General features: G+C 55.6%; 1 protein-coding gene across 2 annotated transcripts; it reads right to left on the bottom strand.

Moving 5' to 3' along the window:
- Positions 1-2,477: 2,477 nt before the first annotated feature.
- Positions 2,478-24,505, bottom strand: LOC117873668 (transmembrane protein 116-like). Of its 2 annotated transcripts, none has more exons than XM_034763298.1 (12): positions 23,317-24,505; positions 13,956-13,999; positions 12,848-12,911; positions 11,560-11,700; positions 9,488-9,586; positions 8,627-8,682; positions 7,980-8,120; positions 7,354-7,396; positions 6,649-6,729; positions 6,158-6,311; positions 5,297-5,367; positions 2,478-3,528 (listed from the first exon to the last, which is right to left on the bottom strand). In XM_034763298.1, exons 1-12 carry the CDS (start codon positions 23,443-23,445, stop codon positions 3,373-3,375), a joined length of 1,179 nt encoding a protein of 392 aa, XP_034619189.1. In that variant the 5' UTR covers positions 23,446-24,505; the 3' UTR covers positions 2,478-3,372. The 2 variants fall into 2 exon arrangements, with proteins under 2 accessions (XP_034619189.1, XP_034619198.1); XM_034763307.1 differs by lacking the exon at positions 23,317-24,505 and adding an exon at positions 15,939-18,725 and having other exon boundaries at positions 2,480-3,528.
- Between the last annotated feature and the right edge of the window lie 125 nt (positions 24,506-24,630).

Below are 24,630 nucleotides of genomic sequence, written 5' to 3' on the forward strand. Positions count from 1 at the left end.
AAGGACTGGGCCTGCCCCAGAAACAGCCCAGGGCCCTACCCCTCCATGCCAGGTGGGGGTAGGCAGGTTCAGCAAGGCAGGATGGGAGTGTGGAGGGATCCAGCTGTGGGTTTGGAGGGTTCTGGGTGGGCAGCTCAGTGGAGGATCTGGCTGCACAGGGGCTTGTTGGGGGGCTTCTGGGTGCAGTGGTAATGAGACTCTGCATGGGGGTGAAGGTGCGTGGGGCTCAGTGGGATGGCGATCCACGTGCAGGTGGAGTAGGGCTCATCGGGGTGTTCTGGAGGGGGTGGAGAGGCTCAGGGTATGAGGGGGTTGGGCAGATAGGGGAGCAGCTCCCTGAACAGGGATCCCCCCCCCCCCCCCCGCAGCTGAGGAGCAGTGGGATGGGGGGGGTTACAGAGCTTCCTGCAGCCTGAGGAGCAGTCTGTGGGTGGATGCCGTGCAGGGGAAGAGGAAGTCCCGTCCTCGCCAAGCCTGGCACAGCGTAGGAGCCACCAACCAGGTCTTCCCCAGTCCCGTCCCTGCCCCACAGTGATTTACCTCTCTGCCCGCTGCCCTGGGCATCCACAACATACTGCTGGGGAGGGTCACATGACCACTTGTGGCTTCCCTTTTCTGCCCCATCAGAAAGTCACATTTTTCTGGGGGGGAAGCAAAGATATCAGGGTGGGGGATAGGAGACATAAATTCTGCACAGTGGTGCAGAATTCTCCCAGGAGTAATCGTGTCTGCTGTGCAGGTCCTAGCGGTTTGGGTGGAAATTAATGAAAGGGCGTTACAGCACATAGATAAATATTTGGGCAAAATGGGGCTGGTTTGCTCTGTGGGTCAGGCCTGACTCATTCAAAGCCAGATGAGGCTGGAGAGTTCAGAGAGGTCACAGCTGCTCCAGCACCAGCCCTGGGGACAGGCAGGGCAGCTGTCTGCCTCTGCCTGTACAAACCAGCAGCTGTTGTGCAGTGGGGCACAATTTCAGCCCTTGGGATCCAACAGCAACAGGGCCAAACATGAGACAGGGTTGGTCTGGCTTTTAACGAGCCGGGGGTGAGGGGGGTTAACACTGACAAGTCTCGAGCTGAGTGCGCACAGGAGGGAGCAAGAGAGCTTCGAGGGCTGTTAGCTGTATTCATTCTGGGACATTAGCCCAGAACCCCTTCATCCCTGGCAGAAAAGGGGGTGAACTGCTCTTGGCTTGGGTTTTGTTTACCCAGGGGCAGGAAGGACAGGGAGTGGCTAAGCATCTGCCTTTGGGCCCTGTTGAGGCAACCGAGGTGCTCTGCCATCCAAAGCACTGTGAACACAGCATTTGATATGGTCTCGCATGATATTCTTATCGATAAACTAGGCAAATACAAATTAGATGGGGCTACTATAAGGTGGGTGCATAACTGGCTGGATAACCGTACTCAGAGTTGTTATTAATGGTTCCCAATCCTGCTGGAAAGGCGTAACGAGTGGGGTTCCGCAGGGGTCTGTTTTGGGACCGGCTCTGTTCAATATCTTCATCAACGACTTAGATATTGGCATAGAAAGTACGCTTATTAAGTTTGCGGATGATACCAAACTGGGAGGGATTGCAACTACTTTGGAGGACAGGGTCATAATTCAAAATGATCTGGACAAATTGGAGAAATGGGCTGAGGTAAACAGGATGAAGTTTAACAAAGACAAATGCAAAGTGCTCCACTTAGGAAGGAAAAATCAATTTCACACATACAGAATGGGAAAAGACTGTCTAGGAAGGAGTACGGCAGAAAGGGATCTAGGGGTTATAGTGGACCACAAGCTAAATATGAGTCAACAGTGTGATGCTGTTGCAAAAAAAGCAAACATGATTCTGGGATGCATTAACAGGTGTGTTGTGAGCAAGACACGAGAAGTCATTCTTCCGCTCTACTCTGCGCTGGTTAGGCCTCAGCTGGAGTATTGTGTCCAGTTCTGGGCGCCGCATTTTAAAAAAGATGTGGAGAAATTGGAAAGGGTCCAAAGAAGAGCAACAAGAATGATTAAAGGTCTTGAGAACATGACCTATGAAGGAAGGCTGAAAGAACTGGGTTTGTTTAGTTTGGAAAAGAGAAGACTGAGAGGGGACATGATAGCAGTTTTCAGGTATCTAAAAGGGTGTCATAAGGAGGAGGGAGAAAACTTGTTCACCTTAGCCTCTAAGGATAGAACCAGAAACAATGGGTTTAAACTGCAGCAAGGGAGGTCTAGGTTGGACATTAGGAAAAAGTTCCTAACTGTCAGGGTGGTTAAACACTGGAATAAATTGCCTAGGGAGGTTGTGGAATCTCCATCTCTGGAGATATTTAAGAGTAGGTTAGATAAATGTCTATCAGGGATGGTCTAGACAGTATTTGGTCCTGCCATGCGGGCAGGGGACTGGACTCGATGACCTCTCGAGGTCCCTTCCAGTGCTATAATCTATGAATCTATGAAAAAAACACCTTACAGGTCGAGGAGCTGGGGGAGGTGATACAGGTGAGGCCAGCTTGGGCAGAAAGGGTTAAGGTTTTTTATTCTCAAGTGAGTAGAGACAGGGCTTGAGGGCCAAGCAAACTCTACTGCCGCCTCGGGCCAGCCACAATTAAAATTCAATTGCCAGTAGTCTCTGCACCCCCGTTATCTCCTTTCATGTTGTTTCAATTAATACAGGCTGTTCCCAAGCCATGAACACCCACACAGCTGGGTACACTGCCTGGCACCGACAGGGTCCTGCTCCATGACTGGGGCTCTCGGCCCCACAGTAAATGGAATCAATCCATTGTGCAAGAGAATTGCTCCACAGAGCTTCTACTCTACATCCTATGGCCTTGTCCTAGTGAGAGCCACGGTTCCTTCAAGCTCCCTTCTGGCTCAGAGGCCTGCAGCAGCCCCAGGGTCCCCCCCGGCGGGGAGGGGAGGCTGTCCATCCCTCCCAGCCTTTTGCAGAAGCTACTTTAGAGATGAGGGAAGGACAGCAGCGCAGGTGGGAGGGAATTTAAATGAGGCCTTGGCCTCTTCTCCCTTGCAGCCAGCATCAGCTCTGGGCCTTTAACTGCCCTTAAGCAAACCACAGTTGGTCACACACCAGTTGCGAACGATGTTGCTGCTTTGGCTAACTTGCTTCCAGGAGCAGGTGTGGCTCTAACGCCGTGTTTGCAAAGTTATTTCTCGTGAGCCAGAAGGGTGGTGAAATCAGTGCAGGTCCCTGTGTTCCAGGAAGGCTGCCCCACAGAGTCAGTACAGGGCTGATTCCTCATTGCCTGGTGCAGTGTCCAGGGGGAACAGCCCCCAGTGAGGAGAGAAGCTTTGTAGTGCTCCTCCGAAATGCCCAGCGACTGCTGCAGACGTGGGGCCCAGCGAGCAGCAGAGAACGATGCAGGCACTCTCCTAGCCCTCAACACCAAACGATTCGTCATAGAAGGCTTTGAGGCCGGGGTAGTATCTCAAGGGGAGCGTCTCCCCCAGAGCCTCCTGGCGGAAGTTCTGCCGCAGCCAGCCGTAGACCAAACTGTGCAGGAGCCCTTGGAGGGACATGGTCAGGGCCTGCAAGAGAGGGAGAGCAGCGCTTTTAGCAACACCTCCTGCGACTGTGCCATTTCTGCACAGCAGGGCCATTGCCCTCTGCTCTGCAGGTCTCCATGTCCGGGGAGAGACGGGCAGCTCCTCTCCAAACACAGAGTCGATGACAGAAAGTGGAAAGTTAGATGACTGTGTAACCAACTGACAAACAGACGAGCTTCCTCCTGCCACAGCCAGGATTCCAAGGAGAGCAAGACTGACGCGGCCTCCCACTGGCAGGTAGGGTTACCATTCGTCCGGATTCTCCCGAACATGTCCGGCTTTTTGAGTTAAAAATAGCGTCCGGGGGAATTTGTAAATGTCTAAAAATGTCCGTGATTTCCCCCCATGCAGAGCGGGGCACGGCTGACAGGGCAGCTGGCCAGATCCTGCCACTCGCATGGGGCTCCGGCAGCCAGAGCCCCTCCTACACTTCCCCCTCCGGCTGGGCTCTCGAGCTTCTCTCCTCCCCTCCTCTCCCCCCCCCCCCCCCCCCCCCCCCGCCCCCGTCCTTCTCAGATCGCTGCCTGCCGGGCTGTTCCATCGGCCTCCGGCAGCTCTCGAGCTCTTCCCTCCTCCTCCTCCTCCCCTGCTGCCCAGTGTGCCGCACAGTACGGTATGGTAAGGGAGCCACGGGGTGAAGAAAGGGCAGGGGGGTTCTGGAGGGGGCAGTCAGGGGACAGGGAGTAAGGGGGGGTTGGATGGGTCGGGAGTTCTGGGGGGGCTGTCGGGGCAGGGGTGGGAGAGGGGTCAAGGCAGGCAGGGAGCAGAGTGGGTTGGATAGGACATGGGAGTCCCGGGGGTCCTGTCTGGGGGCAGGGGTGTGAATATGGGGTGGGGGTGTGGATAAGGGTCGGGGCAGTCAGGGGACAGGTAGGGTCCTAGGGAGGCAGTTAGGGTGGGGGGGTTCTCAGGAAGGGGCTGTCAGGGGCCAAGTAGCAGGGAGGCTTAGATAGGGGGTGGGGTCCTAGGGGGCAGTTAGTGGCAGGGGTCCCAGGAGGGGGCAGTCAGGGGACAAGGAGTGGGGGGGGTTGGGGGTTCTGAGGGTGGCAGTCAGGGGGTGGGAAGTGGGAGGGAGTGGATGGGGGCAGGGGCGGGGCTCCCCCCCCAGTGTCCTCTTTTTTGATTGTGGAAATATGGTAACCCTACTGGCAGGGTTAGCAAAAGACTTTCCATCAACAGCCAGGAGAAAAAGCTCTGCCTAGCTCTGGCAGACAGGAGAGAGCAAAGGCGCCGAGCTGAGCCGGGCCCTGGAATCGCTCCCCTCGAGCCGGAGGCCTGTATTTCATAGGGCCATTTATTTACATTTTGGCAGCACCAGCAGAACTCATCCAGCCCTTGGACATGGTTTATTTCATTTCACTGTGCAGGGGCCACTGTGCTCTGTGCATGGACCAGTGCCTGCCCCCTCCACCCATGCAGCCGTAGTGCCTAGCAGAGAAGAACCTGCCTCATCAGCACCTGAGTGCTACACACGCACCCACCCACCCAGTGAATGCACAGGCACCACGGGAGCTGTAACAGAAGCAACCCCTGCTGTCTGCATGCTGTTTCACTTCCCTCCCTTTAGACTGGCCATTGATCATTCTGCACTCCCAGTACTTGTCTGGTGGTAGCATAGAGAGGTCCCCAGTCAGCGCCCCCATCATGCTAGGCACTGTGCAAAACTAATCCAAAGACAGTCCTTCCCCTAACAAGCTCACAATCTAAGTAGCGGCAGCACCGGCCTATCAGGCTATAGAGACTTCCTTACCACGGCAACATGAAGTGCAAAGATGGAGGTGGGCTTGATGCTGGTGAAGGAGAGGATGCTGAGCAGGAAGGCTGTGGACAGAAACAAAGGAATGTGCAGTCATGGCTTTATCCTGCTTGTCTCTCTTGCCCTTTACTTCTGCACCTGCCTTTAACACGCAGCCCTCAGAGTGCGGCCATCTTTGCCCCTCCTGGCCAGGCCCTAAACCTCATCTGATGTTTGTCCAGCACCTTCCCCCTGAGGATGGGTCCCCCCATGATTTACCAGCGCTTCTGTACACACACAGCTTCCCTGCGAATGTGCAGCCCCTTCCAAAGTGGAAGCCAGGCAGCCTGCAGCGGGGAGAGGAAACATTGGCCTGTCCTGCTCCTGGGCACCTGCACGAAAGATTGAGGGCTCTTCAGAAAGAGCCATACCCACTGAAATGTGTGGGATTCAACTGGTCTAGCGGGGGGGGAGGAGGAGGAGCTGAGCCAACCCAGAAGGAACTGGAGTTCTGTGTTTCTAGGGCAGCCAGAGACTTCAAACCTGATGCTTAAAGCACAGAACATCTCGGGCACTGAGGCCAGACCTGTAGGCCAGATCCTTCCACGTCTCCCCAGCCTGGCTCAGCCAGACCCAGGATCGCTGCTAGCACTGTTGCTAGAGCCAGCCTGACTCCTGCTCCTCAGCCTCTCCCTGAACACGTATCGTTCTCGGCACAGGGATCTCCTGGGGGACTGGAGAAAAGGCTGGGACCAAATGTTGGCCAGGGGTGGTGGGGGAGGCTGGGTGTTTGCACTTGATTGCACTGTGAAGGGATCATGGTGCACACAGAAGAGAGGACCAGTCATCAGTCTTGATCTAGTAGGAGCAACTCACCTGGTGTCCAGCAGATCAGGAAAACCAGCTGGAAGCAGCGAGAAATTTTGCACACGCTCTGGATGTTCCTGCTGGCGAAGCCGTCATTCTCCATGTTCAGAAACCGCACCTCACTGTTCCTCCTGCACCAGAGCTTCACCCTGCAGTAGAGGAACTGCCAGAGACAGCGCCGTTCAACAGGCGCACGCACACTCGCTCTCCCTCGCGCGCTGTTCAACAGGCGCACGCACACTCGCTCTCCCTCCCCCCCGCACCGTTCAACAGGCACACGCACACTCGCTCTCCCTCCCCCCGCGCCGTTCAACAGGCGCACACACACTCGCTCTCCCTCGCACGCTGCTCAACAGGTGCGCACGCACACTCGCTCTCCCCCCCGGCGCTGTTCAACAGGCGCACGCACACTCGCTCTCCCCCCCGCGCTGCGGCTCTGGGCTGTGTTAGCCACAGGCCACTTGCTGAGACTCAAGGATATGACAAACTCATGTGCTCACTGTGCTGCAGCTGAGCACCAGCAGCAGGTACATGAAGAAGATGATTTTCATCTCCAGGCCAGTGTCCTTCCCCCCTGCGTACTGGGAGACACAGGAAACGCGCGGTGAGGCGGCTGCCCCCTCCCCTGCCTGCAGCTCCTCCCCCACCCAGACCCCTTAGTTTACTGCTTGTGGTGGTGAGCCTGGCAGGGAGTGGGGAGTACTCAGACCCGCACTGCTCTGGGGATACGTGATGTTAGTACCCAGGCCAGGCCAGGCGCTTCACAGAACAAACACACAGGTGGGCACCAGCTGAGCCCAGAGGTCCAGCCCAGCCTCTCAGAGTAGCAGAAATTTCCTGGCTGGGGCATTAGCCCTGGTCCCTTCCATCCACCCTGCCCTTTGCCCGTCATGCACCCTGATTCCCAGCTCAGCTCCATCTTCCCTTTATTCCCAGGTGGCAGCAGGGGCAGGGAGAGCTGCCCCATGGGTAGAAGGGTGGGGCGGATGGGAGGAGAAGCAACGTGTACTGGTCCCCACCTGCCCACCCACCCCAGCCCCCGCAGGAGGGTAACAGCCATGAGCAATGGTGCAAGTGGCTGGAAACGGGAGATTGGAGGACAGCTGCTGCCTGGGAGAGCTTTTGAGCCAGGCTAAGGCTTTCTGGCCCCTGGGCACTGCTCAAGAAAAGGGAGGTGGAGGAAGCAGAGGCCGGGGAGCTCTGACCTTATCGCAGACGTCCTGGGAGCGGTGGATGAGGATCAGGCAGCTGAAAAAACATTGCTGTGTAAGTGGCGCTGGCTCCCAGCACTTTATCTCGGCACGTTCCCCTCGGGAACGGGGAGCTCCCATCACGGCGGTGTGGTCTGGCTGGCAAGGCCGTGCCCCAGAGCGCAGGGCCTTGTTCAGGGCACCTCTCTCCAGGGCACGAGCGGATGCTGGCAGGAGCGGAGTTCAGTGACAGGCTCCAGCAGCGGGCACGGCTGGGGCAGCTTTTCAGGATCCAGCTGTCACTGCAGCTGCAGTTCTGCAGCGCCAGGGGAGTTGGGCACCCTGCACTGAGCCCGGCTGCCGGGCCCCGCCCCACCTGGCTGCGGGATGGGACTCGGAGAGCTGCATTCGCTGGCGGGGCAGGACTCGGAGCTAGTGTCACAACCCTGGGCGCAGGATCATTATGGACTGGGCCTGTTCCCTCCTGCACAGACCCGGGCGTAACGGTCCCGACCCCAGCGAGCACGGTCTGGTTCAGAACAAGAGGCAGCCGAAGGCTCTGTGGGGCCTTCCCGGGGGAGGCTCAGGCCGCTGGAAGGGAGAAGGGGCCGGCGGCTGCTGCGAATGGACCGAAGCGCTACCTGGAGCAGTACAGACTGTCGGCCCCTCGGGAGTGGTTGGCCGGACGGGGCCGGACGGGTTCGATGGACATGGGAGCGATGTCTCTCACCGACGCGCCTCTCAACAGCAGCTGGCCCAGGAACGTGAGGGCGGGGAGCAGCCTTGGCAGAGACAGACGGGGAGGCGGAAGGAAGAGCGTGAGAGGCTGGGCACGCGGCGGGGAGTCACCCCATGCACTGGGAAGGCTGTGCCTGCCCCCGGGTTGCAAAGGCGGCGGCACACCCCAGCTGGGGCTCCCAGGGCAGCACGTCTGACCCCGCATTAGAGATGGGGACCCTGAGGCCCAGAGAGTCAGACTGGGGCTGCGTTATGCTGTCGCTCCCCCAGGCCAGGCTGCACAGCCGAGCGGAGCCAGGAGGGGATGCAGGACGCCCTAGCCTGGAGCTGCGAGCCAGGACAGACGCTGCCTCCCCTAAGCAGGTGATGCTGGCCAGAGCCAGACAGCGCAGGCAGGTGTCACGCAGGCTCTGCGGCTGCACCGTGCTGGTCACCGCTCACAAGAGCCCTCGCACGCCAGCCGCAGGGCTCTTGTGAGGGGGCCCCAGGGCAAGCAGCTTTGTACCAATCCAAACCCACAAGTCAAAGAAGCCCAGCGGGCAGCACCTACCAGGCCAGGACATAGGGCAGGCAGTGCTGTGCCCTCTCCGTGCACCTGCGCCTCTCCTGCAGCGGAGAAGAGCTGGGTCAGAAAGGGCCGCAGCCTCGCCGCAGGGCTAGAGACGGGGTCTGGATATGGAAATTGGAGCGTTTGGCACTGCGCCGGGTCCAGGGACGTGGCCCATTGTCCCGTGGGACTCGCAGGAATGTGCAGCCCTGAACAGTGGCATTAAAACCATGTAGGAGGGGACGGGACCACCTGGGGTCCCAAAAGCTGCTGCTCTTCACTTGCGTGGGTGCGTCTCTGAACCACTCCCTCAGGCTGACCATTCTCAGAGCAGCCCGGGCCCCCATGGACCACCAGAGGGCTAGCCGGGGGGCCGGGGGCCGTGCCCGGGGATGTGGGCATCACATCACAATACACACATGGTAGAACAGGGAACGGGCTGCCCCAGGCACCCTCTTGCCACCCTTAGCGTCCCATTGACACAACACCCATTACTAGCCAGGGCGCCAGCTAGAGAACACCGAGACCTACTCGCTGCTGATCAACCTGGCTAGGAACTTGTGCCCATCCTGCTCCCTTTCCTCCCCTACCAAGGTGTGGGTGAATGACCACAGCACCATCCCCCAATCTCCTCGGGCCAGGGCCAGCGGCTGGCAGGTCTGAGGGATGCTCACGGCATGGCCTGTCCCTGTCTGGAGGCATGTGGTGTAACTCTCCCTCCCGTCTGTCTCTCTGGTCCCCCTGTGGTGTCTGTCTGCCACCAGCAGCTCCATCTGGCCCCTGGCCTGGTTGTGCCCGGTGGGAGAGAAGGACCGCCTCAGACATTACAGCAGGATGGGAGAGGAAGGCCTGGTCAACCCCTACCTGCAGAGCTATCACGTGCGTCACTCTCCAGCCATGGATGGTGCGGTTCACCTCGTACGCGTAGACAATGACCATCAGGAAGGAGATCGCGTAGAACATCTGAGCAAGATAGAAAATGAGGGTCACACCCAGCAACAATCCCACCTGCAGGCTTCTTGGGGGAGCCAGGAGCCTCGCTGGGCCCCCGTTCCCACTAGCCTTTCCTGCCTTCCCCATGCCCAGGGTCCTGGTATCTGTGCTGCTCCCAGGAACCCCAGGGGGGTTGGGCATTGTCCAGTCTGGTAACGACACCACCACAGCTCCGGGGGGCTGGGGGGGGGGAGGAACCAGCACCTGGGCACGAACCTCGCCCCCTGCCCCCCTCCACCCCACATCCATCCCCGCAAAGGCTCAGGCCCCTGACTGGGGCCTCCCTCCTGGCTTTCTAGCCGTGCTGCATAGCAGGGCCTGATGGCGGCCATCTCAGCTGACACACATGGATTTGAACCGGGACCATCCGGAACTGAGCGCATGAGTCGCCACAGCCCAACCTCACCAGCCAGGCTCCGTAGTGGGGCCCGTAATGGGTTCCCACCCAGCACGGCCACGTGACACGCTGACGAGCGGGTTCCACACGCTCCCGGTAGCGGAGCTGGACAGGGGCAGGCCATGGCACAGAACAGTCCTGCGGTAGCCAAGAGGCTCAGCCACTCAGTGGTCCCTGGCTCCTCTAAGAGCCCATGACCATGTACCCCAGGCACATGTCCCCCCACCCCACAGGATCCATTTGGGCTCAGGCTTAGCACTCACCACGGGCTCCAAAACCACGGTTCTTCCCCCTGAGCTACGGGAGCCGGTGGCTACCACCCCGATGCAAAGGGCAGCAGGTGTCCCATGTCCAGGGCCGGCTCCAGGCACCAGCCCAGCAAGCAGGTGCTTGGGGCGGCCAAGGGGAGGGGCGGCATGTTGGGCTTTTCGGGGGAGGGTCCCTCACTCCTTCTTAGAGGGGAGCACCTGCCGCCGAAGAAGAAAGCGGCGCAGTGGAGCTGCTGCCGATCCGATTGTGGCTTTTTTTTTTCTTTTTTCCGCCGCTTGGGGCAGCAAAAACCCTGGAGCCGGCCCTGCCCACGTCTGGACTGTAGTAACCCATATGCGACCGTGTCTCCTGAAATCTGAATTGAGCCATTGGCTCAAACTGGCTTGGAAAAGACAGGGTCACGGGGAGTCACAACTGTCTGGAAGATCTTCAACCCCGGGCGAGCAAAGCAGGCTGGCCCCTTTGAGAGCAGGCCCCATCAGTCGCCGTTACTGGGGCCGGCCCGCTCAGGCATTTAGGGTGGTTTTGGGTCCCAGGGGGATCCTGTGGCTGGCGTGCCAAGGCTCTCTGAAGAGCCGAATAGGACTCAAACCCAGAGGCCCTGCAGGCAGGTGGAGTAGGCGAGAACGAGCGAGGGGCTGGCTGCCCGGGAAGGCAGGACACGCCGCACAGGAGGGGCTGTGGAAGAAGCCCAGGACTGAGGGTAAAGTAGCAGGAGAAAGTGGCTGGGGCAGCGTGGGGCGGGTAGGGGCTGGAAGCCCAGGGCTGGTTCTGGTTTAGGCGCCCCAGGCCAGTGTTGTCAACAGAGGCGGAAGGAAACCCCACTTCCACTGGCATCACCAGGGGAGGGCTCTGGAGCCATTAAGCCCAGGGAGGGAGCAGAGCTGCATCACCCTGGGGTGCTGGCGTGAGCGCTCCACCTGGGGCAGGTGAAGGGCCTAGGAGTGGCACCGTCTCCCCCGGGCAGGGGTTGAATCTCCATCCTTGTGACCCCAACCCGGGAACAATCCTGGATTGGCCCCTGCAAGTGGGGCCTGTGAGGGCTCTGATGTTCCCAGAGTGGAGGGCACAGCCCAGCACACCACGTGCAGAGGCAGCATGACACACCCACCCCAGAGCTCATCCGCACTAACAGTTACAATCTGCAGCTACACCAGGGGACGCGGCTTCTAGAGAAACAGCGGCAGCAGTGACTTCTGAGCGGGGCACAATCGTCACCAGCCCCAGCCCGCACATCAATCCCCGTGCAATCGCACCCCTCTGCCCCCATGCTCACCATGGCCAGCATCAGGCCGTAGGGGCAGAACTCGTAAGCCAGGACAAAGCGCTGGGCTGGAAGGAGCTGGATGGCAGCCGTGATGATCAGCACCAAGGCAGCCAGGAAGTCTGCCAGGGACAGCAGGAAGAGGGGGCGCAGCTGTGGGGAAAGCAACAAGGTTAGTTAGGGACGATGCTGCCAGCAGGGAGCAGCCCCTTTTCCCTGCCCCCCTCTGGTACACACCTGCCTCCCTCCCTCCCCAGCACCTATCAGTCTCCTTTGCTCTGCATGGTGTGTGGCCCAGAGCTCCTCTGCCCTCCCCCGAAGGTGATGCCCTCCTGGTCTGGGAAGAGAGCTGGGGCACCCGGAGCCCAGAGACGGAGGCAGGGCCCGGAGGGGTGGGTGGGTGTGCGTGCGCGCGCACTGAAGGAGCAGGGTCAGAAAGGAGCCTCTTTGGAAACAGTGAGCGGAGGTTTGCTGCCGCGTCTCTGCGCCCGTCTGACGGCGAGGGAGGCACCTCACCAAGAGGCTGCCCCATCTCACTCTGACTCCGCCCTGCCTGCCCTCTCCAGGGGATCCGTGGCCTCTCTGCGGCCCACGGCCGTCCAATAGCTCAACCACAGAAATGCTGTCGTCGAGCGAGAGGAGGCACCTCAAACATGGCTGCTCCTGCGTGAGCCTCCGCACAGCTCAGCCCTGCCTCCTCCCATGTCCCCTCTGCCGCCAGTACATGCAACACTCTTCCCAACACCCCGTCTCCTCCCACTTGTGCCCTCTTCCTCGTGCTACCCTTGTGCCTGGAGGGGCGGGGACAGGCCAAGGAGAGCTGGTAGGGATTAGGTGCTGCCGCCAGGCCGCAATTCCAGCAACCAACGAGCACTCAAAGCATACGAGGCTCTTCCTGGGCTGACCAAGCCCTGGGGCAGGCCGCCCCACTCCTCCTTTCCCTGCCCCAAACGGACTGGGCCGTCACTGATCTCTCATGACTGTCCTTAGACGCAGCCGCCTAACCGAGTCCCATGCAGAGATCCGTCAGACCAGCTTCTGCCTGGTGTCAGGGGCTCTGAAAACCCCATGAATTATGGGGTTTTCCCCATGACCCGCAGCTGCTCCAGCTAAACACCAGGAAACACAGAACTAAAGAAATGCGTATTCCAGGGTTGGCCAGGGCCACGGTGAACTGGCCACGGGATTAGGATGGACTATTATGGGGCAGGATTAAAAACCCTTGGGCATGAACTGCCCCGTGAGATTGCACACTCTCCACTTCTCTAAAAATCCAGGGAGTCTCGAGTCTGTAACAGACCTGGCTGTGGAAGCATCTCCTCCTGAGGGTGGATACAGCAAGGACCGAGCCGCTGCCGACGAGACTGAAATGAAAATACAGCCAACGGTTAGTCTCCGCCGCGGCGTCCATCAATTAGTCTGCACACAGCACAGCTAACATCCCCTTGGGCCTGGGCTCAGACACAGGTCTGGGTCTTGGGGAGGTCCCCACGTTGCACCCACTCTCCCAGCTGGGATATCTGAAGTGCAAGGCACTCGTGTGAGTTACCAGCAGCTGGTTTCCGAGCTGGGAACAGGATCAGAGTCCAGAACCCTCCTGCCTCCCAGCCCGTAATGTCCCAACCTCTCTCCATCCTGGTCACCCTGGGGGGCTGGAGTCCAGGTGCCAGCGCTCCCTGCTGCAGTGGGGCTCACGCTGGTTCCTAGACTGCAGAGAGAGAAGAGCCACGGGACAGTGGGGATTGGAAAGGAGCTGGCATGTGGCAATGGAAAAACACTGAGGGGGATGGCTTCCTGCTGGACTGCTGCCTCCTGCTGGTGGATTCATGCACCAGCAACCTTGTCACAAGCCCCGCTGTAGGCTGCTCACTTCATCTCCACAGTGGAGATGACCATTGGTGGCTTCCAGAGAGAGGGGCCCTGGGATGTTGGGGGACGTGGTGGTCTCCAGAAGGAAAGGTGGATTCCACAGTCCCCTCCCGCTGTGGACAAGACTGGACAGGATGAGGGGGAAAACCCTGGGGCTGGGGATAATGCATCCCAAATGACCTTTGCAAGCTGGATGCAGGAGCACGCAGGGTCTGCCCTGGCGGTACCCTGCTGTCAGACCCCAGACGTATCACTATGGCTTGGGACCTGCACTAGCACTGCCTGGCTACCTGAGAGCACCCCCAGAACCTGGCTCCGTCCTGCATGCGTCCCTAGTGTAGGGATAAGAGCAGAGGCCTCGATGACACAGATATCGGAGCTCTTACATTATCTTCCTACAGAAGGGGGGCAGCAGCCAGCGTGGGGGCTACCAGGGGAAAGAGCTTGGCAAGTGGCCATGAGCAAAGTGCATCCACATTGGCCCCTGCCTATCCTGACCCCAGCTGGTCTTGGGACAGGCCTCAGGTAAACGGACCCACCTCAGAGATAAGGCTGCCAGGTAGACGTGAGTCAGCACAAAGATCTAAAAGGAGAAAGGGAGATGACGGCGGGTTAATCACGAGTCCCGTGGCTTTGATTCAATTCCTCCCTGGTGCAAGCCGAGGCTCTGCCCTCCACTGCTCAGCGAGCACCCCGCCTGCGCCTGGCAGCAGCGCCTCGCTGCCCGAGGCCCCTCACCCTCCCAGCCAGGTCACCAGCAGGGAACTTGCCCCAGCTGTTTGTCAGCGGAACAGAGCAAGACATTGAACCCTGGGCAGGCTCCATTCCACTCGGCAGTGCAAACAGCCAGAGATAGGGAAGCGGGGGGTGGGGTGGCAGGGGCTCAAACTTCCAGCAGGGACACACTAGAAAATAGGCAGAAAAGACCCCGGTTTAACATCGCAAGCACGGAGCAGTGTGTTCTCCAAGCTGCGTGCAAAGAGCCCATGCGGGGGCATGCATTGCTGCAGGCGAGGACGCTCACAGTGGAGCAGCTGGCTTGCAATGCTGCCAGGGAGCTCGCTAAAGGGGTTTGATAGAAAATGGGTTTTCAGACAGAATTAAAAAAACGGGTCTGGTTGGGTGGGTAGAACAGACCCCCCCCCCCCAGTAAAGCCTCGAGTTCTTGGCTTTAAAAAACACCTGTTGGTTTGGGGCAGGGGAGAGGTCATTGGTTTTGTTGGGGGGTTTGTTTTGTTTTACACTGAAACTGGCTTAGAAAACAAGGCTTTTGTAGGGTTGTTTTTTTAAATCTGGCTCTCACACAAGGCATCATCTGGTATTTTTCAACCAGCTCCAGGAGCAGCTTGGGAGAACCCTGGCGACTTCTCCCAGCCTCTCCTCGGGCAGCAGCGGAGCAGGACGAGATCGTATTGGTGCCTGATGCTCTGCCGTTAACAGCAGGCCTGGGAAAACCATCTGACGATCCTGGGCTGTGCTAGTCTCCCAGCACAGGGCCGCAATAGGGAACAATCTGCCCTGGCCTCCGGAGCTTGGCCAGAGAAGGTCTTTACCCTCTGCAATCACGGTGTGCGCCTGAGGAGGAGGAGGTGGTGACTTGGCTCTGGTACCCTGTCCTACCGGTAATCTGGGTGGGGTTTCCCCAGCTTCTGCCAGGCTAGCTCAGAACAGCACAAAGGGGGAGATTGAGAGGAGCAGAAGTTGCTTGATTTTCCCTTCAGTGTCTCTGGGAGACCAGCAAGAACTCTTGCTCTGGAGTTTGCTCCCCCTCATTCCCAGACCGGGGTGCAGCCCCCCTGCCCCTGCTCACAGGGGACATGGCTGATTGCTGTAAGGTGAGGAGCAGCCCCGCTTTAGCCTCAGCCCATGGGATGCCCTCCTGCTAGCATCGCTGAGTCACGCAGAATCCTTGCCCTCTGCCTCTCGTGGGTCACAGCAGCCTGGGAACGGGGAGTTCCCGAGAGCCGCTTCTGGCTACATCGCCTCTCTGAAACGCTGTGTCTGGCATGGTGCGGCCCCCCGAACAGTACAGCTTTCCCCCCGTTACAGATGGAGAGAAAATGAGCCACGACGGGACAGATGGGGTTGAATGACTCAGACAGAGAGAGACAGGCCATCCTACGGCTCATTCAGAGGATAGAGCGACTAAATCCTGGTAAGAAAGAGCTAGATTGACAGGCACAGAGCAGAAGCTACAGCCTCTGACAAATGCAGCTCAATTCCAGAGAGGAGAAACAAGCCATCATCTTCCGCACAGCACGGGCGGGAGCCCTACAGCATGCACTTTGCAGCTGGGAAATACACCGGCTGCACCTCCCTGCAGGCGGTCAGTTCTCGCGTGGATCCAGGAGTGCCCCCGAGCCCATCTATGCTGGACATACCGTTCAGTGCATGGGGAGGTGACCCGCTCGCTTCCACTGCGCTGGTGAGCGTGGCGACACGGGCTCTGAAGGGCACCTTTGCAGAGCCCATGTCATTTTCAGGGGTCTCTACAGCCCTGGTTCGCGCCCGTGGGTTGGTACCTTGTCGTTGGACAGCGCTGACGCGCTGTTCCCTTGACTCGTCACCTCCATGCCGGCTGGAGCCTCTTCTGTTGATTCCAGAGCAAAAAGCCGCCCAGCTCCTCCTCCTGGGCTGGGCTCCTGCAGGCGGTGGTGGCGCTCAGCACCCGGGAGCCTCTCTCCCTCGCAGGTTGCTGCTGACTGAACTGCGGCTGTAACCTTTGCTTGTTTGGTTTGTTCCACACCCCTGTCCCGGGGAGGGGGTAGCAGCCTGGAGAGCGTGCCTGGAGCAACCCGCCCAGCCAGCCTCCCACTATCTCACAAAGGGGCCGAGGCAGAAGTCTTCCCTTGATGCCCAGCAGCTTCCCAGAGCACCCTGAAGCCACCATGGCTGGATCGAGGTGGGGATTAGATACCCGGTCCACAGGGATTGCAAGAGGGGACAAGTCACCTCTCTCTCTGCATGTCGCATCACCCCAGACCCATCCCCACATCATCACCCAGGGAGGGGGTGGGGCTGACATAACTCACAGCTGAGGGGCCAGGCAGGAACGTTGCCAAAAACCAACAACCCCTAAGACGGTGTAAAAGGTGCAAAATTCAACACTAGCCGCCCCCTCCCCTGCTTCCTTTCACTCACACCTTCACTGAGCAGGCACCTCACAGCCGCTCGGCCCAATGCGTGGGTGCACGGCTTACATCACCTCTCCCAACCGCTCTGAATTTAACCCATTGTTTCAGTGCCACTCAACTTCCCCTGCTCGGGTGACAACACCGTCACATACAGCGCTTTACAGTTGGCGCCCCACTTCCGCGACGTGGGCGAACATGATCCCCATGCTACAGCAGGGGGAAACTAAGGCCTAGAGTGAGGAAGGGAGTCTCCGAGCCAAGAATGCCAGCTCCCGGCCCCGAGCCACAGGACGCCATGCTGCCTTCAGCGATGGTTTCGTTGGCTCCTCGTGGGCGCGGCCATAGCTGTGAGTAGGAACAGTGTGTGCAGGCTGAGTGAACACAGCCCAGTCTTTCCAACACAGCTTTTTGTTGCCAGTAGAATCAGTCTGAACATGACTGAAACTAGACCAGTCGGAGGAGGGCAGCTGAGAGAAGAGGCCTTTGAGGACAGGACGGAGGCCAGTCAGCAAGTGGAAGTTACGAACGCAGGAAAGGCAAGTCTGGCCACGTTGGCCGGGAACATGCAGAAGGAAATTCACACGATAATGCAAAGGAACAGACTGCATGTTTAATGAGGCCCATGTTTAACAACCGTTGGCACATGACTTCATACACACACACAAACCCTTCAATGAAAACATTCCCTACGCTGCGTGGCGAAGGATGTCTGTGCAAAGCCCCACCCAGCTGCAGCTCTCCAAGCAGGAGGAGGGCAGAGACTGACGCTGAGTCACTTACTGGCCCAAGCACAGGACTGGAGCCAGGAACACCCAAGAACCGGATCTCTTCTGATACCACCTCCCTTTGCAGATTTGGGCAGGTCCCAGGTTCTCCGCTTCAAATCTCCCCCGGTGGGGGACCAATCCTTCTCTTCTGGGCAGTGCTTTGAGAGATGCAACGCACCACACCGCAGAAAGGGGGAAGCTATTATGATCATTACTGATGTTTGAAAGCCTCCTTCTGCCTCGTGGCAGTCTGAGCTAACTCCTCATCACTTCCGTCAGCCTGGCCGAGGAGCCCAGCGGGCTTCCAGAGCAGCGACGCGGCTACATGGAATGGTTCAGGCTCAGAGCCTGTCTGTTCACCGGCTGCCACGTTCTCAGTACAAAACTCCCTTGCCGCACTGCTGACCCCAGGGAAGGGACATTGGGGGAACAGCTGGATTATGTAGATTTGAGGGGGAACACATGAAGTCTAGGATAGAGCATTTCCAGCAGCAGGGTAGGGCTTTCCCCACTTCCAGGTAACCTGTTGCTTCTCATAGCTGAGTACTGACAGCTCCCTTGACTCTACACAGCAAGTCCATGCAACAAGATGCCATTCACCCAGCAACAAGCTTATGAAGTGGGGGACAGCACTGAAGGCAGAAGACTCAACCTACTCAACTCTGCTACTCCCTTTTGCTTACATTTCAACACATGGCCTCATTACACCAAACTGTCTGTTAACACCTTGCATAACACGCACTTCTCACACACCCACATGCTGCAGCTCACACTGTCAGACATACTTCGGTTTTTAAGTCAAAATAAGCCAAGATTGAAGAAAATCAGTTACAGGGTGTTAAAGTTATGACCATTTCAGGTCAGTAAGTTGAAACTTCTGAGTTTAGATCAATTCAAACTCTGAGCGGTTTGCACCGTTGCAGAGCCAGGAAGCATTTTAGCTTCGATTCTGTCTGATCTGCGATCGCTGGCTGCTTGCTCGTGTGATTCTGAGAGCGGCCTTTGTTCCACCACAGATCAGAGCCTGCACAGCTGACTAGCAGGGGCCGGCACACAGGGGCCATGAGTACTAGTCACCAAAGCTTCAAGGACCAAGCCGTGTACACGGAACAGTGACCAGGAAAGGCTCAGCGACAGCCCTGGAGTAAGCTGCCACCGGTGGATGTAGAATCCCCATCCCTCCAGATTTTCTAGGCTAGAGCAGTGATCTTTCAGGCACTGTCTTGGGATGATCAAGTCAATCCTGCCATCACGTACAAGGACGGAGTAGAGGAACCACCATTCATTCTCTTATTCTCCAGTCCTTTGCAAAGGATCATAGGACTGGAAGGGACCTCAAGAGGTCATCTAGTCCAGTCCCCTGCACTCACGGCAGGACTAAGTATTATCTAGACCAGTGGTTCTGAAACTTTTGTACTGGTGACCCCTTTCATGTAGCAAGCCTCTGAGTGTTATCCCCTTATAAATTAAAAACACCTTTTTATGTATTTAACATCATTATAAATGCTGGAGGCAAAGCGGGGTTTGGGGTGAAGGCTCACAGCTCATGACCCCCCATGTAATAACCTCGCAACCCCCTGAAGGGTCCTGACCCCCAGTTTGAGAACGCCTATCCAGATCATTCCCAACAGGTGTTTGTCTAAGCTGCTCTTAAACATCTTCAATAATGGAGATTCCACAACCTCCCTGGGCAATTTATTCCAATGCTTAACCACCTTGACCATTAGGAAGTTTTTCCTAACATCCAACCTAAACTACCCTTGCTGCAATTTAAGCCCATTGCTTCTTGTCCTATCCTCAGAGGTTAAGAACATTTTTTCTCCCTCCTCCTTGTAGCAATCTTTTATGTACTTGAAAACTTATGTCCCCTCTCAGCCTTCTCTTTTCCAGACTAAACAAACTCATTTTTTTCAATCTCTCCTCATAGGTCATGTTTTCTAGACCTTCAATCATTTTTGTCGCTCTTCTCTGGACTTTCTCCAATTTGTCCGTATCTTTCCTGAAACGTGGCGCCCAGAACTGGACACAATACTCCAGGTGAGGACATATCAGTGTGGGGTACAGCAGAAGAATTACTTCTTGTGTCTTGCTTATAACACTCCTGCTAATACATCCCAGAATGTTTGCTTTTTTGCAACAATGTTACACTGTTGACTCTAGATCCCTTTCCGCAGTACTCCTTCCTAGGCAATCATTTCCCATTTTGTATGTGTGCAACTGATTGTCCCTTCCTAAGTGGAGTACTCTGCATTTGTCCTTATTGAATTTCATCCTATTTACTTCAGACCATTTCTCCAGACATTTTGAATTTTAATCCTATCCTCCAAAGCACTTGCAACCCCTTCCAGCATGGTATTGAAGCACCAGGCAGAGGCAAAACATGGCCCATCTCCTAACAGTCTGTGGAAACACACCCAGAGGAGTAAGCTCAGTAACGCTCAGGTCAGTGGGAGCCAGAGCAGTAAAATTACCAGCCTGGAGACCCCCCGGCCCATTCTAACTCTGGGCCTTATTCTGCCCGACATGCTGAGTGGAACCTTACTTTGTGAATAGTCTCATTGGTTTCAAAGGCGCTACTCAACGGAAGGTTGGCCAAAGTGGGACCACGGAGACTAGGGGAAGCAGACTCCTCCTTTAGACCTCTCAGCAGGGTCCATAGCAGTAACTACCTGCACTTCTTAGGGTATGTCTACTGCCCGCCGGACCAGCGGGCAGCGATCGATCCAGCGGGGGTCGATTTATCGCGTCTAGACAAGACACGATAAATCGACCCCCGAGCACTCTGTCGACTCCTGTACTCCACCGTCGCAAGAGGCGCAGGCGGTTTCGATGGGGGAGCGGCAGCAGTCGACTCAGCACAGGGAAGACACTGCGGTAAGTCGATCTAAGTATGTCGACCTCAGCTACACTATTCACGTAGCTGAAGTTGCATAACTTAGATCGATCCCCCCCCATCCCTGCCCCAGTGTAGACCAGGCCTTAGAGAGGTGAGACACACAAGGCTGAATTCTGCTCCCCGTTACACTGCTAGTAACCTGGAGCAACTCCACTAGACTTCAACACAATAGCAAAAGTCTGACCCCACACTTCATTGAAGAAATTCACTCAGGCCCCATCCTTTCCACTTATGTTCCCAGCAGCCCGACATCCAATGAAATGTAGGTATCCAGCCCCTCTTCTCCTGGCACCATCTGATGAAGTGTTTACTCCTTGGTTTTTCGGTCCCTTTCCAAGGTTTCCAGCAGGCACAGAATCTGCCTGTGGAGTTTTCGTTTCTTCTGTGAGTTTGCTGGGGGAGCAAATGGCAGCTGAGGACTGAGGTTTTCCATTGAAGTCTGTTTCTGGAATGGAATGGAGAGACCCTTATGCGTCACCCAGTCAGGGTGCTTCCCTTTGTGGTTGGCAAAGGGATCACCACAATGGCAGTCTGCCAGCATCTGTTATTCACTGGCCAGCCCGATGTTGACTAATATATGCTGGTTAGCATACAAATATATATCAATAATATGTATTATATGCCCCATATATACATACTGTGTGTGTGTGTGTGTATATTAATTATACACACACAAAGCACCAATAATGTAATAGTGATAGAACCTAATCTGGTTTGTACCATAATCCTGTTCACTTATGCTAAGGATTGCATAATACCTTGCATTTGCTGAAGTCAGCATTTGGCACAAGCGGATAGGAAACTTGTCAAAAATTAAGACACATTCGTTCTCTGTCATGGTACAAGCTAGGGAAGGACCTTCATGGATCAGTATGTGGAATGCTAACATCCAGAACAAAGCTAAGGAAGGAACAGAACAAGAAGTTAGGGAACTGGAACAAACTGATGGGTTGGATTTTAGTGTCAGGTAAAGAAATGGATAACTTGTAAAGTCATATAAATAATAGCAGCCGAAACCCGTAACTTGAAGAACGCAACTTCTGCATAAGATGAAAGTACCATCGCTGCGTGTGACTGCTCTTTGGAGACTGGTATGGTCTAGAAACTTTTTCCTGTATCTCATTAATAAACCCGACTGATGTCGATCATTTGGTCTCGAGTATATTTCAAACGAAATAAACCAAAGTGTGGTCAAGCAATTGACTATACAATGTATCAACACCAATCATCATGGAGAGGGGCTGCTCGCACAGCACTTTGAAAGGGTAAAACACGATGTACAGGAGGCTATTAAATTTCACTGCTCATGCTCTCCATAACTTCCCCACACCTTAGTTACTGCTGTCACTCAAAAAGCTTTTTCTCCCAAGAAAGCTTTGCTGAGACACTGCTCCCGTCCGACTGCAGCTGGAAAGCCCTGCATAACTCAAGGACCTGGTCAGAGTCACTTCCTCGAGGAAGATCCCAATGCAGCATTGTGCTGATTCCAACAAAAGTGCCTAGGAGCGCTAGCTGAGCAAAGAACATGTCCTTCTTCAGCACCCGAGCAAACAGCACGTGTGTCATGCTGACGCAATTGCGTCCACTTGGCAACTGTGGCCTGGCTGCTCCTCCCTCAACTTTGCAGCATGCTGCCAGCCTGCAAGGGCAAGCACGACTGCCTAGATACTCAGCCCCACATCCCTGCAGCACTGCCAAGGAAAGACGTCTCCTCCAAGGCTGCAGAGCAACACAACTCCAGCTGATTAAATTAAATCATCTATTTCCTGTCCCAGTTCCAGGGCTCACCAGCGGAATGGAAACCCAGCAGGAACACCACACGACAAAGTGCCAGGAAGGAAGCTTAAAACAAGGTCAAATGTATGTGCTTACAAACAGGCCCCTCTCTGTTCTGTGACTGCACAACTGGGCTCCAGAATCTCGGCAGTCATTAAAAACAAAAAAATGTCTTGCCCACTTGGGTGAGAAAACCCTGAAAATGTGAACTGAGTGTAACCAGTCCAGGGCTGGGTTCCAGAGTCTGCAAGCAGCCTCCAACAGCGGCTCCGAAAGGTGCAAACTGCCCCAGTTGTTTCAATGTGGTGCTGGTGATGCCAAAATGAATGGTGGTTTAAACGTCAATCCTATTTGACTGTTGAGCATGTCAGCAAAAGATCCAGCAAGTGTGATTATCACAGGCCCAAACTCCCCCCTTGCAGTTTTGCAGGTGGGGAGTTACTAAATAGATTCATAATTTTTGTATTTAAATTGTTAAAATCCTCCATTTTTAAATTTAAATGAGGCTGCCACAGAGCCTCCAGAGTGCCACAGAGCCCTGGCATCTTAGGGCCAGCTTGTTGAGAGTTTATAACCAAGCCAGTGTTTTACACTCTCACGGCCTCTGCGGAGGATGTCCAAGTGCTTTACAAAAGCTCCTGTGAGATAGGAGAGTCCGATCCCAATGTCGATCTGGGAACAGGCCCCAAATCCCTGACTCTCCGGACTGATCCTTGTGTACCCTGATCAAAACTCAGTTTAATGATGCAGCATTTGAGGCCAATAATTATACACCAGGTCTGTGTGTAAACTGAGACAGACTTTGATACACCTATACAAGGACATCAATGGTTAAATTCAAAGCTGAATGATGAGAAAGGAAGCTGTAATTTTAGCCATGTTACAAACACAGACTGGACGCCTTGTGGTCTGGGTGTGCCAATGCACTATGGAAAGGAAAGGGTTAGCGTCATACATTTGGGTACCCAGACAGCCTCTATGCTTTCTCCCCAGAAAGGCAAAGTTACCCACAGGAAAAGGAAAGGAAATTGTTGAAAGCTCGAGTCCTGTCTACTCTCACGCCTGTCACGTCGGTACCCATTGCCGGGGGTGGGGAGAGAGAGGGGTTAGGGCAATCTGCTCCCCTGCTAGTTCAGCACAGAGAAATACAGGCTTGACAGTGTGGGACTTGCATGTGAAGAGGCTTCTACTTCCTAACCAGGCCAGCCACGGGGCAGTTGTCCCTTACTCCAAGTGAGAGCCAAGGATGTCCCTTTCAATAGCGCAGCCTCTGCAGCACACTCAGGCAAGGAAAAAGGACTGGGTCATATTCCCACTGGATAGGCACCATGGAGAGCAGGGGTTCTGCACACTCAGACTCCACCTTCCATGGCAATCCAGAAAGACACGTGTTTTCCAGACAGGATAGACCAGGACCCAGCCCCCTTGGCGGTGTTGCAGCTCTAGGCTGGTGCATGTTACATAACACAAATGGGATCAGAAGGTGCAGAGACGTACATGAGGAAGCAATGGTACCAATACACTTCGCGTCAGACTACCCTTCTCACCCAGCCAGCAGACTCCAATACTCAGAACCCACAGCCTGATCTTCTGCCCAACCCCTTCCCTGCCTGGCTTGTGTTAGAGGCCAGTCCTGCAGCCCTTCCTGAAATGAGTAGTGCTGCTGTCTCTCAGGTGAGTCAAAGCCTTACATTGGGTGGTGTAGCAGCCATCAGTCTTGCCAAAGGGCTCCTGGGCCCAGCCAGAAAGAATAGTAATGCTACTGTTTCCAATGCTATATTTGCAGTGGTCCACCAAAGAATGTATTTCAAACCATTTCAGACCCCTGTCTGCTAATCTCATTTAATCCTGGAGACATTTTGGCAGAACCGCTGGATTAAAGTGATAGTGGGCCAAGCCCTCACACACACAGGTACTTTACTGCAAACCATATTTCCCCAATAAGCTACTGGGCTCTCTCTGCTCAACAGACTGGAAGAAGCAGTGAAGGGTGTCGGAAAAACAACTTCTTCAATAGTTGTGCTCCCCCCTCAAAAATTCTGAACAAACGGCTAGGTGTAAGAATATCCGGGATGGTGGACAAGCCCCATAAAGCCTAAAATGGTTGCTGGAGGTCAGCTCGCCATTGCAATCCCAGGCTTTCATCACCACCTTCCTGGGATCTAACACATTTAACACTTGATTCCCCTTTGCCCAAGAAGGTTAGAAAACTCAGATCTAACTTGTTGAGACTGGTACTTTGTCCTTTTTGTTTTAGAAATGGCATGGAGCCATTACTCAGCCCCTTGGTTCCAATACTTGGCAAAGCAATCCCCCCTCTCCTCCCCACCTTCTGCTTCTCCTCCTACCCTCATGCTTAATAAGTGCATGTTTGTACGTGGAAAATTCCCAATCTGAAGTAATACATTTTTTTAGGTGTACTTTTACTCCAATAGCATGTAGCTCTCTCCAACGTCTAGCACTGTTCCAAGCAATCTGAGGGGCTATTCTGCTCTCTCGTGTAAATTTGGCTGTTACAAATACTCACTAGCAGCCTTCAGGAAGTCTCTGAGGAACTTTTTAATATCGGGATAGTAGTTGGTCATTAAGACTCATCTCTCCCTGGTTTTCAGGGTTCTTTTAAATGCTAACTGATTAAATC

The sequence above is a fragment of the Trachemys scripta genome, chromosome 1 (genome assembly GCF_013100865.1).
Source record: "Trachemys scripta elegans isolate TJP31775 chromosome 1, CAS_Tse_1.0, whole genome shotgun sequence".
NCBI lineage: Eukaryota > Metazoa > Chordata > Testudines > Emydidae > Trachemys > Trachemys scripta.

Excerpts from the sequence above, each read along its gene's own strand:
- LOC117873668 (XM_034763298.1), bottom strand. The coding sequence starts at position 23,445 with ATGCACCAGCCTAGAGCTGCAACACCGCCAAGGGGGCTGGGTCCTGGT. Across the intron at positions 7,397-7,979 it reads GACAGTCTGTACTGCTCCAG|CTGCCTGATCCTCATCCACC; the intron begins GTAGCGCTTCGG and ends ATGTTTTTTCAG. Across the intron at positions 5,368-6,157 it reads CCTGATCTGCTGGACACCAG|CCTTCCTGCTCAGCATCCTC; the intron begins GTGAGTTGCTCC and ends TTCTGTCCACAG.